The sequence below is a fragment of the Schistocerca nitens genome, chromosome 5 (genome assembly GCF_023898315.1).
Source record: "Schistocerca nitens isolate TAMUIC-IGC-003100 chromosome 5, iqSchNite1.1, whole genome shotgun sequence".
Classification (NCBI taxonomy): Eukaryota; Metazoa; Arthropoda; class Insecta; order Orthoptera; family Acrididae; genus Schistocerca; species Schistocerca nitens.
In genome coordinates, this window is record NC_064618.1 from 320,199,838 (window position 1) to 320,213,604 (window position 13,767).

Here is a 13,767-nt window from a genome sequence, read left to right on the forward strand (position 1 = left end):
GCCTCTATACTGTTAACAATATTAATATAATTATTTTCCTTTTGTTCTCATTTCAGTCATAGATTTTAACATCAACATTTTACACACAATATTAATTACTATTACATCGTCTTGCTTAGTAGCTGCTGCACTTAACAGAAATCAGTAAATAAAATCAGGGCTTCTGTGATTCACATCACAGAAGCGTGTAAATGTTTCAGCTGTGCTTAACATCTTCATTTACTACTACTAGGGAATAAGATTTGCTGTAAATCTGTGTACTCACCACATGTGTTCAGTTAGTGGTGGTTGTCTTCTAAGACAGATCCATTTGAATTACACGTCCGCATTCATTACTCAAAACATTTCTGCATTTTGTTGTGCATGTAGCTGCACCTGCACTGAAGTTCTACCCCATTTGCCTTCTGGCAGTGCTATACATCTGAGATGAACTTCATATTAAATGCCACAAATCAACTGTCTTGAAACTTGGACCAGCATAAAACTACAGTCCAAGGTGGAAAAGCAACCGGAGATTGATATGCCACAACAAAAGGTTCTCAGTAATGCAATCAGTCTTATTTCTTTCACAGAGGTATTGATTCCTCCCAGCAGTTTCTTTGTTCCTTCATATTTCTTAGTGGTCCATGCAACTGCACACTTTGGCACCTAATTTAAAGGAATAACTTTAATTCTTACATCCAGACACTTTACAAAATTAGTGACTGAATGTGGTCTCTTTTGTTACTGCAGAACCTATGCCAATCACATTATTAAACAGGATTTTCATTAGGTATACCAGCTTGAAGATTTTATTTTCCATGTCTAAATTTAAGAAGTATCTTAAACAACCATTTTGAATAATAAGAATTCATCACATGTCACCACTTTCATACCTCATTAATTTTTGCTTACAATAAGTAGTGCTTTACTTCATTAAGACTGAACTGCTAGTATTTAATTTAAAAAATATTGTGTTATATTGAATGGGTGGATTGAAGTATGCACATCATTCTTGAATGCATCAAACTTGAGCTTTATCATTCCATCTTTATGCTGATACTGCCCATATGACTTTATTGAGTATGGTCTTTTGCTACATGACTGTAATTTGTACACTTTTGATATTTAATAATGAAAAACTTACAGTCTTAGAATTTTATTACATTTATTTCACACAAGCACAAAGTCTGTGTAGCAAAAGAGTGGAACACTAATTACTGATTCGAAAATGTAAAAGATGGCCAAGAAATGAAAAACTGGAAGGTTGGATTTTATATTAAAATACCTATTTTCAAATGTTATGTGCAAGTCTACTGTTGATACATTGATCTTTACCTTATAGACTATTAGGTGATTTCATAAAGCTATATTTTCACTAACAAAGAACATAAATACATTACCTTACAGCTATCCCAAAAAGAGAAGTTTTATGTTTGTCTGCTGACTTTAGATGCATTCATTGTCAACCAAATGTGTCAACACAATAAATGTGCACACTGTATTCTCGTGCTCATTCTCACAATATCTTCTCAACCAGATCTATTTTTAAACTCTTAACCAAACAATAATGTGCCCTCTCAATACTGACAAAGTAACTTTAAGCAGAGGATTGCAAAATTTGTTCTTCTTGATTGCTCATCTGAAGAAGTCACCCAGTATAGCATCGAGCGACCAGCATGGTCATTTGCAATGTGTTATATGTGGCAAGCATGTGCCGAGTCCTCCATGCTGGCAATTGTCAGTATATGTTCTTCCACACAATGCTATGACATTGTGATGAGGCTTCTAACCCTTAAATGAAGCTCTTTTCCTCCTCTGCTGTGATTGCAGTAATAGCTAACATTCCAATTTACATATCTGTGATCTCTCTCACAAAGATGACTAAGTAATTAAGCATGTGAATCTAAGAACATTGTGGCTATTGAATTTCCCACATTGCTGAAATATCATTTATTAACTTTCAATTATTCTTTGTGATAAACTGACATTCTATCAGCAGCAGGCAACAAATTCTCACAAAATATTCCACCTTTTCATGGAACCATTGGGCTACAGCCCCAATCCCTGCAATTGCTACCCGTGAATTTTTCACACTGCTGCTGATAAATGCATCTCTCAGGGGCTCTCCACACTGATTAATGCAGGCTTTGTAGGAAACCTTCACATATTTTGTTAAGTGAGACTTCTCTTTACACTTTACCTACAAGCATAAGAATAAAGGAGGAACGCAATGTCCAAATTTCCATCTATCGGCTTATATATCTGCAACAACAGTCTTCAGGTGTTTCCAACCCCGCACTAGGCTACACTCAGTCAGAACCGCTATTATACTTTCTTAATACACACATACATCACTAGATGGCATACACAATCAAGTGCCAAAACCAAAGCTCAAAATTTCTCTCATTTTTGAGATGTGGCTGTGAAATAATGTGTTTATCCACTTTTCACCCTACCATAGAATGTCCTTATATAGAAAACACCTAATGAAAGGAACACTCCCCCCCCCCCCCCCCCCCCACTTTATCTCTCTCTCTCTCTCTCTGCACATGACACTTGAAAAGCAGTAAAACCTGGTCTTATGAAAGAAATGGCAATATTGCAGTACTTACTGCAGACTGTTTTGCATTAAGTGCCAATGCTCTGCCCTTTATACTACCAATTTATCTTATGTACAATACCCTGTACTATTGGAAAGTGGAGTATTAGAGATCTTTTCATTTTACTGTTGGTATTACCTTCTGATATTTTATTACATCCTATATGGCTACTCACAGATTAATATCTTTGTAAGCCGAGACTCACTCAGTCCATGCAATAACACCTGCAATTGATTCTCCAGTTTTGATCATTTTTAAAGTAGGCATGATTTCATCAGAAACATCTACTTACAAATTTATTGATGTTTCAAATACTATATTCATAAAACTGATGTATTTATCCTTTTTTCCAGGCTTTAATAGCTCATGACAGTGTAGCAATGAGAGACACAGTTGTCCAAGAAAATGGAAAAGTACTTGCTGAAGGAGATGATTCAAGCCAGATTTTTCACATGCCCTTAGATTTCTATGAAATTAAAAATAACAGACCACTTAGAATGCAGAAAAAGCTTTATGAATTCTACACAGCTCCAATAACAAAATTCTGGGCACATTCGGTATGTATTAATAAATTTATAATATTTATGGGAGCATAGGTGTGTGTGTGTGTGTGTGTGTGTGTGTGTGTGTGTGTGTGTGTGTGTGTGTGTGCATGTTGGGCGGGGGTGGGAGGGGGCGGGGGGTGCAGGGCTCAATATGTGTAAGCTGAAATTAGAGCCCAAGATAAAAAATGATTTGTTATTATACACCATCTACTATTCATCTGTTGGTGGGTGGTTATCTTTTCTCTCCCTTCCTTTTTTATACTCCTAGCAATTTGTAATTATTATTCACTGTCAAGCTAATCAGCAGAAAAGTTAACAGACAGCCTACCTTCTGGAAAAGATAGGAAAAGGAAAATTTATTCAAGCATGTTATTGGGCATAGGCAATATAACGAAAACAACTCTCCTGTTCAATAACATACAGAAAAGGTAAGATTGCTATTCACCATAAAGATGACACACAGAGTTGCAGAGAGGCACAACAAAAAGACACTTACATATTAGCTATCAGCCAAAGCCTTCATCAAAAAAGGAAACATACACACATTCATTCACACACCTCATGCACACGACTGCCATCTCCGGCTGCCAGGACCAGACTCTTCTATTGAAATATTCATAGTAAATCTAGTGTTGTTCGAGCTGGTTATTACCACCTGGTGTCACACACTAGTTTTTACTGAAAAGTTCAGATCACGTTTAAGTACAAGCACTGAAAAGAGCATGTTGGACAATGAAAATAATAAAGAGTCTCAACTTGAAGATTTATTTGAACATTGCAGTACCTTATTAGAGATGCTCCTGTTGGAGGTGGTACAACGTTGCCTATCTCCAACCTGTGAAATAACTTACCCAAGTTTAGTGTGGATGACAATTGTGGGCCAACTTGGTGTTTTCCACATGCACAGAGCATTACTTAAGCTGAAGCAAACATGAAGGAAAAAGGACTTAGTCAGAAATAAAGGTAACAACTCAACAGCCATACAAAGAGAACTAAAAATTTTGCTATGTTTTCGGCAAATCCTTTTCTTTTAATAGCTCTCAAGCTAGAGTACACACACACACACACACACACACACACACACACACGTGGGTGACCTAGGTGTATATGCGGACAAGGAAAAAAAAAATACCTGGATTTCCTGGTTAAAAACGCACTTTTCCCACGTCAAAATACACTTCTTCCAAGGTGAAAAATACACATGAGTGGCAGTATACTTTCCTTTGGAGCTATAAAAATATCAATCCTTTGAATGTCAAAGGTTTCATACACCAGCATGAAACTTCAGAGAACAAAAAAACTTGGCAAAAAAAAAAAAAAAAAAGTTTTGGAAAGATCTGTGGTGTGCAGCAACATCTACGCTGCAGATTTTCATATTAATTCCCAGGCTTTTTCCAGTTTCCTTCCAGATGAAAAAATTCCTGGGTAGTATGTGAGGGAACAAAAAAGGCAGGGAGTGGGCAAAGAGTTGAGAAAGAATGGCCGGTGGCACAGAGGGAGGCAGAAGATGTGTGAGATAGCAATGAGGGAGGAGAGACAGCAGGTGCAGTGTGTGACACACGAACACCAGAACTGGTGAGCTCATGCACCGCACAATGACCATGATGTGGGAGGGCAGAATGGGAGGGCCTGACAAAACAGAGGAATGGGAGATGATGAGGAAGAGGCTGTAGATGCAAGAGGATATTGAGGCCAAGAGGATTACATGAACAAAGGATATGTTGCAAGGATAACTCCCACTATGCACTGCAGAAAAGTTAAAGCTGGAGGGAAGATCCAGAATCTATAGATTGCGAAACAGTCATTGAAATCAAGCATGCTGTGCTGAGCAGTGTCTTCTGCCACTGTGTAGTAAACTCTACTCCTGGTCCCAGTTTGGTGGTGGCCATTCATTTGTGTGGACAGTTGGTTGGTGCCTGGTGGCCAAGCCCACATTAACTGCTGTGCAGAAACTGCAGCAGAGCTGGCATATGACATGACTGGTTTCACAGGTGGCCCTGCCCCTGGTGGGACAGGATAAGCCTGTTATGAGACTGGAGTAGGATCTGTTTGGTGGATGAGTCGGACATGTCTCGGGCCTGGGTCTTTAACACAGGGCTATGACCTATGTGGCATGGAGTCAGGAGTAAAGTGGCGTAGTGATAGACCAAGCAATTGTGTAGGGTAGATGGGTGACAGAATACTACTTTACGAGTGACAGGGAGAACTGCAAATAGGTTGTCCCTCATTTCCAGGCACAGTGATAGATAGTTGAAGTCCTGGCAAAGGACAGGGTTCAGTTGTTCTATGCTGGTATGATATTGGGTGATGAGTGGCAAGTGCTCATTTGGAGCGAGTTCTTGGAATGGTAGGATTGTGTGGGGATATGGCATGGGGAATTGCTTGCCGACAGTTTTTTGGGGTATTGTCTGCCTGTGAGGGCCATAGTGAGACCAGCATACTGGGCAAAGGAATTCTTAGCATTGCAGGTGTGCCATCTACTATATAGGAGTCACTTCTTCGTGTGGACAGGATGACAGTTATTAGTATGTAGGTACTGTTCATGGTTAGTGGGCTTGTTCCTCTCCTCACCCGTTCTTTGGAGAACCTCCTCATTTATTATACTAGTTAATCTAATTTTCAACATACTTCTGTTGTACCACATCTCAAATGCTTTGGTTCTCTTCTCTCCTCATCACCACACAGTCATGACTCAAAATGCTGTGCTCCAAAATACATCCTCAGAAATTTTTTCCTAAAGTCACGACCTATGTTTCATACTGTAGGGTTCTTTCTGTGAGGAATGCCTTGCTTACCTGTGATAGTCTTCTTCTTATATCGTTGTTGCTTATATCAGTGCTGAATGTGTCACTCCAAATGAACAGGTCACTTGTTGTTCAACACTCTATATTTGATGCATTTCAGATGTAGCCTATCTGCAGAAGATCAACAAAATGTCTTCCTACAAATTATAGCATCATAATAGTACGTCCTCACCATCAGTCGTCAATTAATGGTGAGTCATCAATACAACCACACCACCTGGTGACACATTTTGATAGATATGTTTTGTAACATCACTTGCCATTACTTGAGCAGTGGAGGTGAGGACATATGCATGTGATGCTACTTTGTATGAAGACTTTGTACAACATTCTGAAGATGGGCTACATGTGAAATCCATCAAATAAAAGTTGTTGAACAACAAGTGATCTGTTTATTTCATGTGACTCATTCAGCAGGGACATAAAAAATGCTCTCAATTCACCTTATGGTCGCAGACCTCCTACAAGACCTCATGTTGCAACTTCAGTAGCAGAAATCTTTTGCTTCATTTACTTTGTGCCCTCCAACTTTTACAGTAAGTTCATTGCCAATCTCATTTTCAATATTCCATATTATTTTCATATTTCTATGGCTTATTCTCAATCTATAGTGTTTGTTCATTAGACTCTTCATCAGTTTAATAGGTCTCTCAACTGTTCCTCACTTTCACTGAAAATAGCAATGTCATCTGCAAATCCTTTCATCCTGAGTTTTTAATCCCACTCCTGAAACTGTTATTTCTTAATACATTACTGAATATTCTCCAGCTTTCCTTAAAACATCACCAGGACTTCAGAAAAATAATTTTTTTGTGTATACCTTTTTTCCAGATTGGTTACATGGTGTTCCTTGTAATTTTTACATATGTGGTCTTAATAAGAACAGAGCCTAATCTCAGCTGGCAGGAAATATATGTTGTGGCATATATCTGTACACTAGCATGTGAAAAAATTAGAGAAATCATATCTTCAGAACCAGTAGCAATTAGGTAAGTTACATAAATATATCTTACCAAATACTTCAACGTACAGTTTTATATTAAATTGTTATAATACTGTTTACACAATGTTTATGAATAAAATTTCTGCCAACAGCCACAAATTCTCTGTCTGGACATGGAATATGTGGAATCCATGTGATGCTGCTGCAATCATCTTTTTCCTAATAGGACTAAGTCTTCGCCTACGCCCATCATCAATGAAAGTTGGGCGTATTATATTTTGTGTGGATATTATCTATTGGTACTTACGAATACTCAACATCCTTGGTGTGAACAAATACCTTGGTCCATTGGTTACCATGATGGGAAAAATGGTGAAGAACATGATTTATTTTGTTGTGTTATTGCTTGTGGTGTTGATGAGTTTTGGAGTCTGTCGGCAGTCAATACTGTTTCCTGATAATGATTTCAGCTGGTCACTTGTGAAACATATTTTTTTTCAGCCATATTTTATGCTTTATGGAGAGGTATTTGCAAATGATATTGACCCTGCATGTGGAGATGAACCTGGTATGCCAAACTGTCCAATGGGTAGATGGATTACACCAGCTGTGATGTCAACATACCTCTTAGTTGCCAACATCCTGCTAATTAACTTGTTAATAGCTGTGTTCAATAATATTTTCAATGAAGTAAATGCAGTTTCACATCAGGTATGGATGTTCCAAAGATTTACAGTTGTAATGGAATATGAGCAGAAACCTGTTCTGCCACCTCCATTAATCATCCTATGCCATATTGCCTTGTTACTGAAGTACTGCAGGCAAAAAGTGAAGGGAGTGAGTAAATTATATGATAATGCTCTGAAGTTATTCTTGGATGTTGATGACATGGAACGTCTGTATGACTTTGAAGAAGAATGTGTAGAAGGTTATTTCCGTGAACAAGAAACAAAATTGCAAATGTCAAGTGATGAAAGGATTAAGAATACTGCAGAACGTGTTGAAAACATGTATCAAAAAATTGAAGACATTAATCAGAAAGTTAACAGTCAGACTTCATCTTCTCAAGCTGTGGAGTTTAGAATTAGAAAGCTGGAGGATTTAGCAGATCAGACACTATCCCACCTTGCCGTCATCCACAGATTCATGGCAACCCATGTCAGAGAACCTTTAGCAGAATTTGCAGATGTCAGGCTTCGAACAACCACAGATGAACACAAAACACAGTCAGATTTAAGTGACCATACGGACAGACATTTAAGTGTTCCACTTCTTGGCAGAGAAAGAAGAAGACCTGTCAGATCACTGACAGAAGTTAGGCCAGATCCATTTATGTTTGGTGAGGGCCTACACTTGCGGTATGATGACAAGTCCAAATCCCCAGAACCCTCAACATCAAAGCCACTTGATTTCTTTGAGGAGCAGGAGGAGGAGGAAGCAGAAGAAGAAAAGGAAAGAACACAATCATTTGATAAGGTCAGCATACATTCCAATAGCAAAACCAGATTTTTTGCCCATATTTCAAAGCATGAAAGTGTGTCTGGAAACTCACTTGCTGAACCTGTAGGCAGTCTCAAAGGAAGTAAAACAGATTTAGGTGTGGATGAAGAAAATTTGGAGTCAGCTACTGCAACAGCAGCAATACTTCCACCAGCACCACCTTCAATGGCAACTTCAGAGCCAGCTGAACAAGATTTGGCACGGAATGAGTTTATAAGAAGTTCATCATTTGATCAGCGAACAGATAAGAAAGACCTCAGTGGGTTCAGAAGACAGAGTTCTGATGGGTCAGAAAGAGGTAGCAGTTCCCACCGACCACCACTGATGCCAAGGAGACAGCTGAGCAAAACACATTCAGAACCAGAAAATGCCACAGGACTAGATTCTCTGGATGGAATAGATTTTCCTCGTGTTACTGTGGAGCGCAGTGTCACCTGGGCTGAACCAAGGATCACTGTAATCCCTCCATCTGGAAATCCTAGATCAATGTTGCTGGCTATGCACACAGAGTACACAAGTATCACAGATGAACTGGAAACAGTGTGTGGCCTTCTAAGCCCTCCTCGTACACCTCGCCTTCTTTCACCACCTCGTCCTGGTGATCAAGCAGTTCCTCACAGAACAAGGCACACATCAGAGATGTCAAATCCTGAGATGGCTCTTTATTTGGAGAAAGAACATTTGCGAGATGCAGAAGAGAGTGACTACCAGCTGATGGAAGGGTTAATTCAACATCGTATTCATAACGAAGAGGATTCTGTTGATAGTGCTTTCTATTTAACAGTAACAAATGAAGTTCCCGAATATCGAAGCCCAAATCAACCATCAAGGCCACTACGCCGGAGCAGTGCAATTGATGTGAGAGACCTACCCACTCCCACAACTCAGGGTCCCAATATGTTTGGTGGTGACACAGAAATGCAACAGCTGCAGGAAGCAGATGGTGGAAGCAAAAGTGGAAGCAAAAACAGTTTAGTGCCAACATCAGAAACAATGTGTTGATGCTGTGAAGTCTTAGCTGATATGATTGTTTAAATTGTGCACTGTGTGTGTGTGTGTGTGTGTGTGTGTGTGTGTGTCAATATGTCAGAAATCTGCCATTGTGTAAGGAAAAAAAGTGTAATCAGGAAGTCATATCACAAATTTGCAACATAAATATTTTCAGTTTTCATGTCATACGTTTGCTAGCGTAGCACATAAATGAGTGACAAAAGTCCTGGAGATTAGTGCTCATAAATTGGATACAATTTAAATAATGAATATATGCCAGGGCCTAAATGTTATTTACATGTATCCATTTTTAGAAGTATTTCATTATTTTCATCCAATAAAATTGTGAAGAAGGAAAGCAGATGCAAACCATATGCTATTACTTACTGGCATGACAATTTAAGCAACTGTAGTAGATGAAAAGCTGAATTATTGATATCACTAGAAATGATGAACCACAGGTGAAAGTGCAACTGCTTCATGTGATTGTGTAGATTCTTCAGTAGTCTGTGACTAATGGATTTTTATTGATATGAACAAAATTGCCACTGTTATCTGGATGTGACCAGTCAATAATATGTATGATTTGTTGGAAACATACTGATCCCTGTGTACAAATTTTTATACAAGGTGATACTTGCTATGTGGAGGTTTCAGGATGGACATTTCAAATGACATATCTTTGGTACCATTGTAAAAGTGTTATTTTTTATGGTATGAAGTACATCGGCACTGTCATTTTCCATGTAAAACTCATAGTTGTATGGCATGGCGCATATGAAACTAAGACTCTATTAACTATTCATCTTATTAGTGGAGACAGTATAGTTTCGATAACTTGTTCTTATATCACAAGAGGCATCACTGCACAGCTGTTTTTTCTTTCTTTTTTTAAAAAAGCATTTAAAACAAAGTGTGTGTGTGTGTGTGTGTGTGTGTGTGTGTGAGAGAGAGAGAGAGAGAGAGAGAGAGAGAGAGAGAGAGAGAGAGAGAGAGAGAGGGAGAGGGAGAGGGAGAGGGAGGGAGAGAGACAGGATGTTTGCAGTCATCTTCAACACCCCAAAGTGTACAACATGCAACTAGCAGAAAAATGAGAAAGTTCTCACTTCTACTGATCATTATTGTTTCTATATTGTTTTTGTCTTTCAATCATTAAAGAAGTGCTGGACTTATAATATAGGCGAGATCCTGCTTTTACTCTCGTGAATATCATGGACTTCATCTCTTTGTTAAATTACGTGGAACTTGAAAATATTGTGGATTTTGAAAGAATGCCATTTTACCAGTGAAATCACATTTTCAAATTACTGGATGATTTTATTCTCAGACAATCACTATTTCTTAATTATTTTGCTATTCGTCATTGCTGTTTTTTGGCAGGCATTTTAATACATTTGCGATAATACCTATTTTACCATTCAGATGAATTTAGTATAAAGCTTTCTCTTTCATAATTTCTCTGAAACTGTCACTTTCCTGCTGCAGTCATGAAGTTAGCAGGGAGTGTTACTGTTTTCTCACTGATGGTATGCACATATATAATCTGTTTCCTGTAAGGAAAAAATTCTTAGTAAGTACAGATAGAAAAATGTGAATGAAATTTTCATACACAAAGGAAGTAGGAAAGACTTCAAGAATGACACTATTCTTCTTTGAGAAGTACTAGTAAGTAGGTATGAAGGCACTAAGTGAGGGAAAGACAATAAAAATTATTAATAAGGAAATATACAAGAAGCATTATATATCTCACTCTCATTACATTTCCTGCCTCTCATAAAATACTTTTCTTTCTTTGTATAAATGCAGATATTCATGCTCTAGTCACATGGCTACGCAGTTATAGATTGTATGCTTTATAACCAACCAGCAGTGCTGTGATTTAAACCTGTACATCAAGTGCAATTTAAAAAGTGAAGTGAAGACATTTCATAAGAATTCAGTCATGTTTAGCACTTGCAATACTGGTTAGATTTCTACTGAAGACCAGTGGTGTGTTGCTTTGCCAGATGGAGTGCAGCATAATTAAAATTGTGCAAAATATATGATGCAATGTCTTTGACCCTTGAGTTACTTACAGAGAACCTTCAAAGCATTATAGAGAATCTACAGAATTGTTGTCAATGGAAGAAAGAAGTATTTCAATAGTAGTTTGTGCAACAAAGCACAAAAATTTAGTCTCATAATTTTTTGCAAATGTCTTTCACACAGTGTAGTTACTTAAGCTGGAGACTTCATTAATAAACTAAAAATGTTTCTATTCTGCAGAGTGAAGCAATACTACACAAAACACAATTATGGTTTCATTATACCTTTTTAAAATCATCTGCTGTGTCACTTGGAATTATTGAAATTGGTGTGCTTTTCAGGCAATAGCCTGTTGACTTCTTTTGGATCCATTATTATATCTTAATTTATTTATATAGCTTTTCAAGAAGAACAACTGAGAATTCATCTTAAAGTTAAATGACAATCATATGCATGAAATATGCAGTAAGATGGCATATGGTAAATATTCCACTATTTTTAACTTTCTATAATGATCTTCAAGATTTTAGTCGACATTAATGACAGGATTGGGAAGATTCAGATACTACTGTTGTTTGTTGAAATATTTGCTATTATGAAAGATTTTTACATAATTGTAGAAAATATTTTGATCAGAAGAATTTGTTACTGGAAGTTCATCATGCAATATTTGATACCACAGAAAATATGATTTAGTTAATCAGTGACATTATGCACTGGTTTTATTGATACTATTCATAGATAATGTGTAAAATTAAGACATTTATGGGTGAAAAATGATGCATTAACTTGTGGGATCAGCATTTGCAGATATATTGCTATTTTAGCAAATAAACAATATTTATGACCATCAGGATGATTTTTTTGCAATAACTATGGCAATATATTAGATACGAAATGGAAAGCATATGGTGCTTATCATTTAATACTGAGAATACTGAAATCTTTTTTTATATTCCATGTTATTTTGTACATACAGATGAACATATGTAAATAATGTATATGCTCACCAATTTTATAATAAAAAAATGCTGCTGTGTAATGTGAATATAGAAATATACAGCGAATGTACTGGTACTATCAATTATTTTTTAGTTTCAGGGCAGAATATTTATGAAAATGGCACAACAATCATGAAAAATAAAACAGTAGGATTTAGTCAGCTTAAAACATGTCAAACATCTGTTTTGTCATTACTGAACACAGTTATGTATACAGGTCAACTTTGAAAATTGTGTTACAAGATGGTTGTGTTATTGTATGTGCTTGTGACATATTATATGGTATATGGAATATGAGATGTATCACCATAGTTGACTGGAATGTAATATATTAGCATCCACTGACAGAATTAAAAATTCTGAAAGTAATTGTTTTTAAAATAACATTTTTTTTTTTTTTACAACCAGGTCAGATCAGCAGAAAATTCTCAAACAATGAAGTTATCTAGCACTATCAGAGTGTAGGAAGTGTACAAATTGAAAAGGCCTAATAACCACTGATATATTTTCTGTGCTTTGTAATTTTATCTCCAAATATGACACTAGTTATATGTTGTTGGATACAAACAGCTGGAGACTGTGGAAAGTAAAAGGTGAAAAAGTGCTGATGAGTTAATGGAGGGTAGATGTTACTGACATTTGCAGATAAAGTATGAATAATGCCCAAGGTGCAAACAGTAGGTCATTCCTTTACCTTTCACATTCATTAGTTCTTTTACAAATTGCAGAAATGGGTAACTAAATTTCCCTACATCTGTAAGACTTCATTTCTAGCAAATGCTTTGATTATATTTGTTACACCACAAGCTCTTTTAAAAGGAGTTCTGACATAAATTGATTTAAGTTCTTCTATAACAAAAGTGCTACTTTAACGAGTTTTATTCTTACCACATTTCCACACACATCTAGAAGAGTGGCTCTATACCCAGTTCCATCATGTGTGTGCTCTCCTCACAATGAAATAAAATGTTGTCTACTTTTTTGAAAGTTTAGATGTTTAAATAATACAACTGTTTCCTTTAATAGGAGGTAGGCTAGTGTAAGATACACATATAACCTCTATGTCCTGAATAGGAATTGTAAACGAATATGAGAGGAGATGGAAGTCGGGCAATGACCAGCAACAGAAAGAGTGTTTTGGATATATGAAAAGAACAAAAACATATTATTTAATGTATATAAAAAAAAAACAGAAAATGAGCCAAAGCAAATGTAAAAACTGTTTGATTGGTGGAGTCACAAAGGGAATGATGGGGAAACAATAATGATATATATAAGGAGAATAAGATGGACCAAACAAGACTGACTAAATAAAAAAAAAACTACAGGAAAGAGGAAGGTAAGGTACTATCATGCAAATGAATAGTTGCCTGCTAT

The 13,767-nt window shown here is 36.9% G+C and overlaps 1 protein-coding gene across 1 annotated transcript in view; it reads left to right on the forward strand.

Moving 5' to 3' along the window:
- LOC126260425 (transient receptor potential cation channel trpm) overlaps positions 1 to 10,290 on the forward strand; it is a 198,932-nt gene extending 188,642 nt beyond the window's left edge. The window contains exons 16-18 of the mRNA XM_049957754.1: positions 2,936 to 3,139; positions 6,763 to 6,920; positions 7,027 to 10,290. Coding sequence (XP_049813711.1) covers positions 2,936 to 3,139; positions 6,763 to 6,920; positions 7,027 to 9,376 — 2,712 coding nt within the window. The 3' untranslated portion in view covers positions 9,377 to 10,290. The remainder of the gene's footprint in view (positions 1 to 2,935; positions 3,140 to 6,762; positions 6,921 to 7,026) is intronic.
- Positions 10,291 to 13,767: the final 3,477 nt, after the last annotated feature.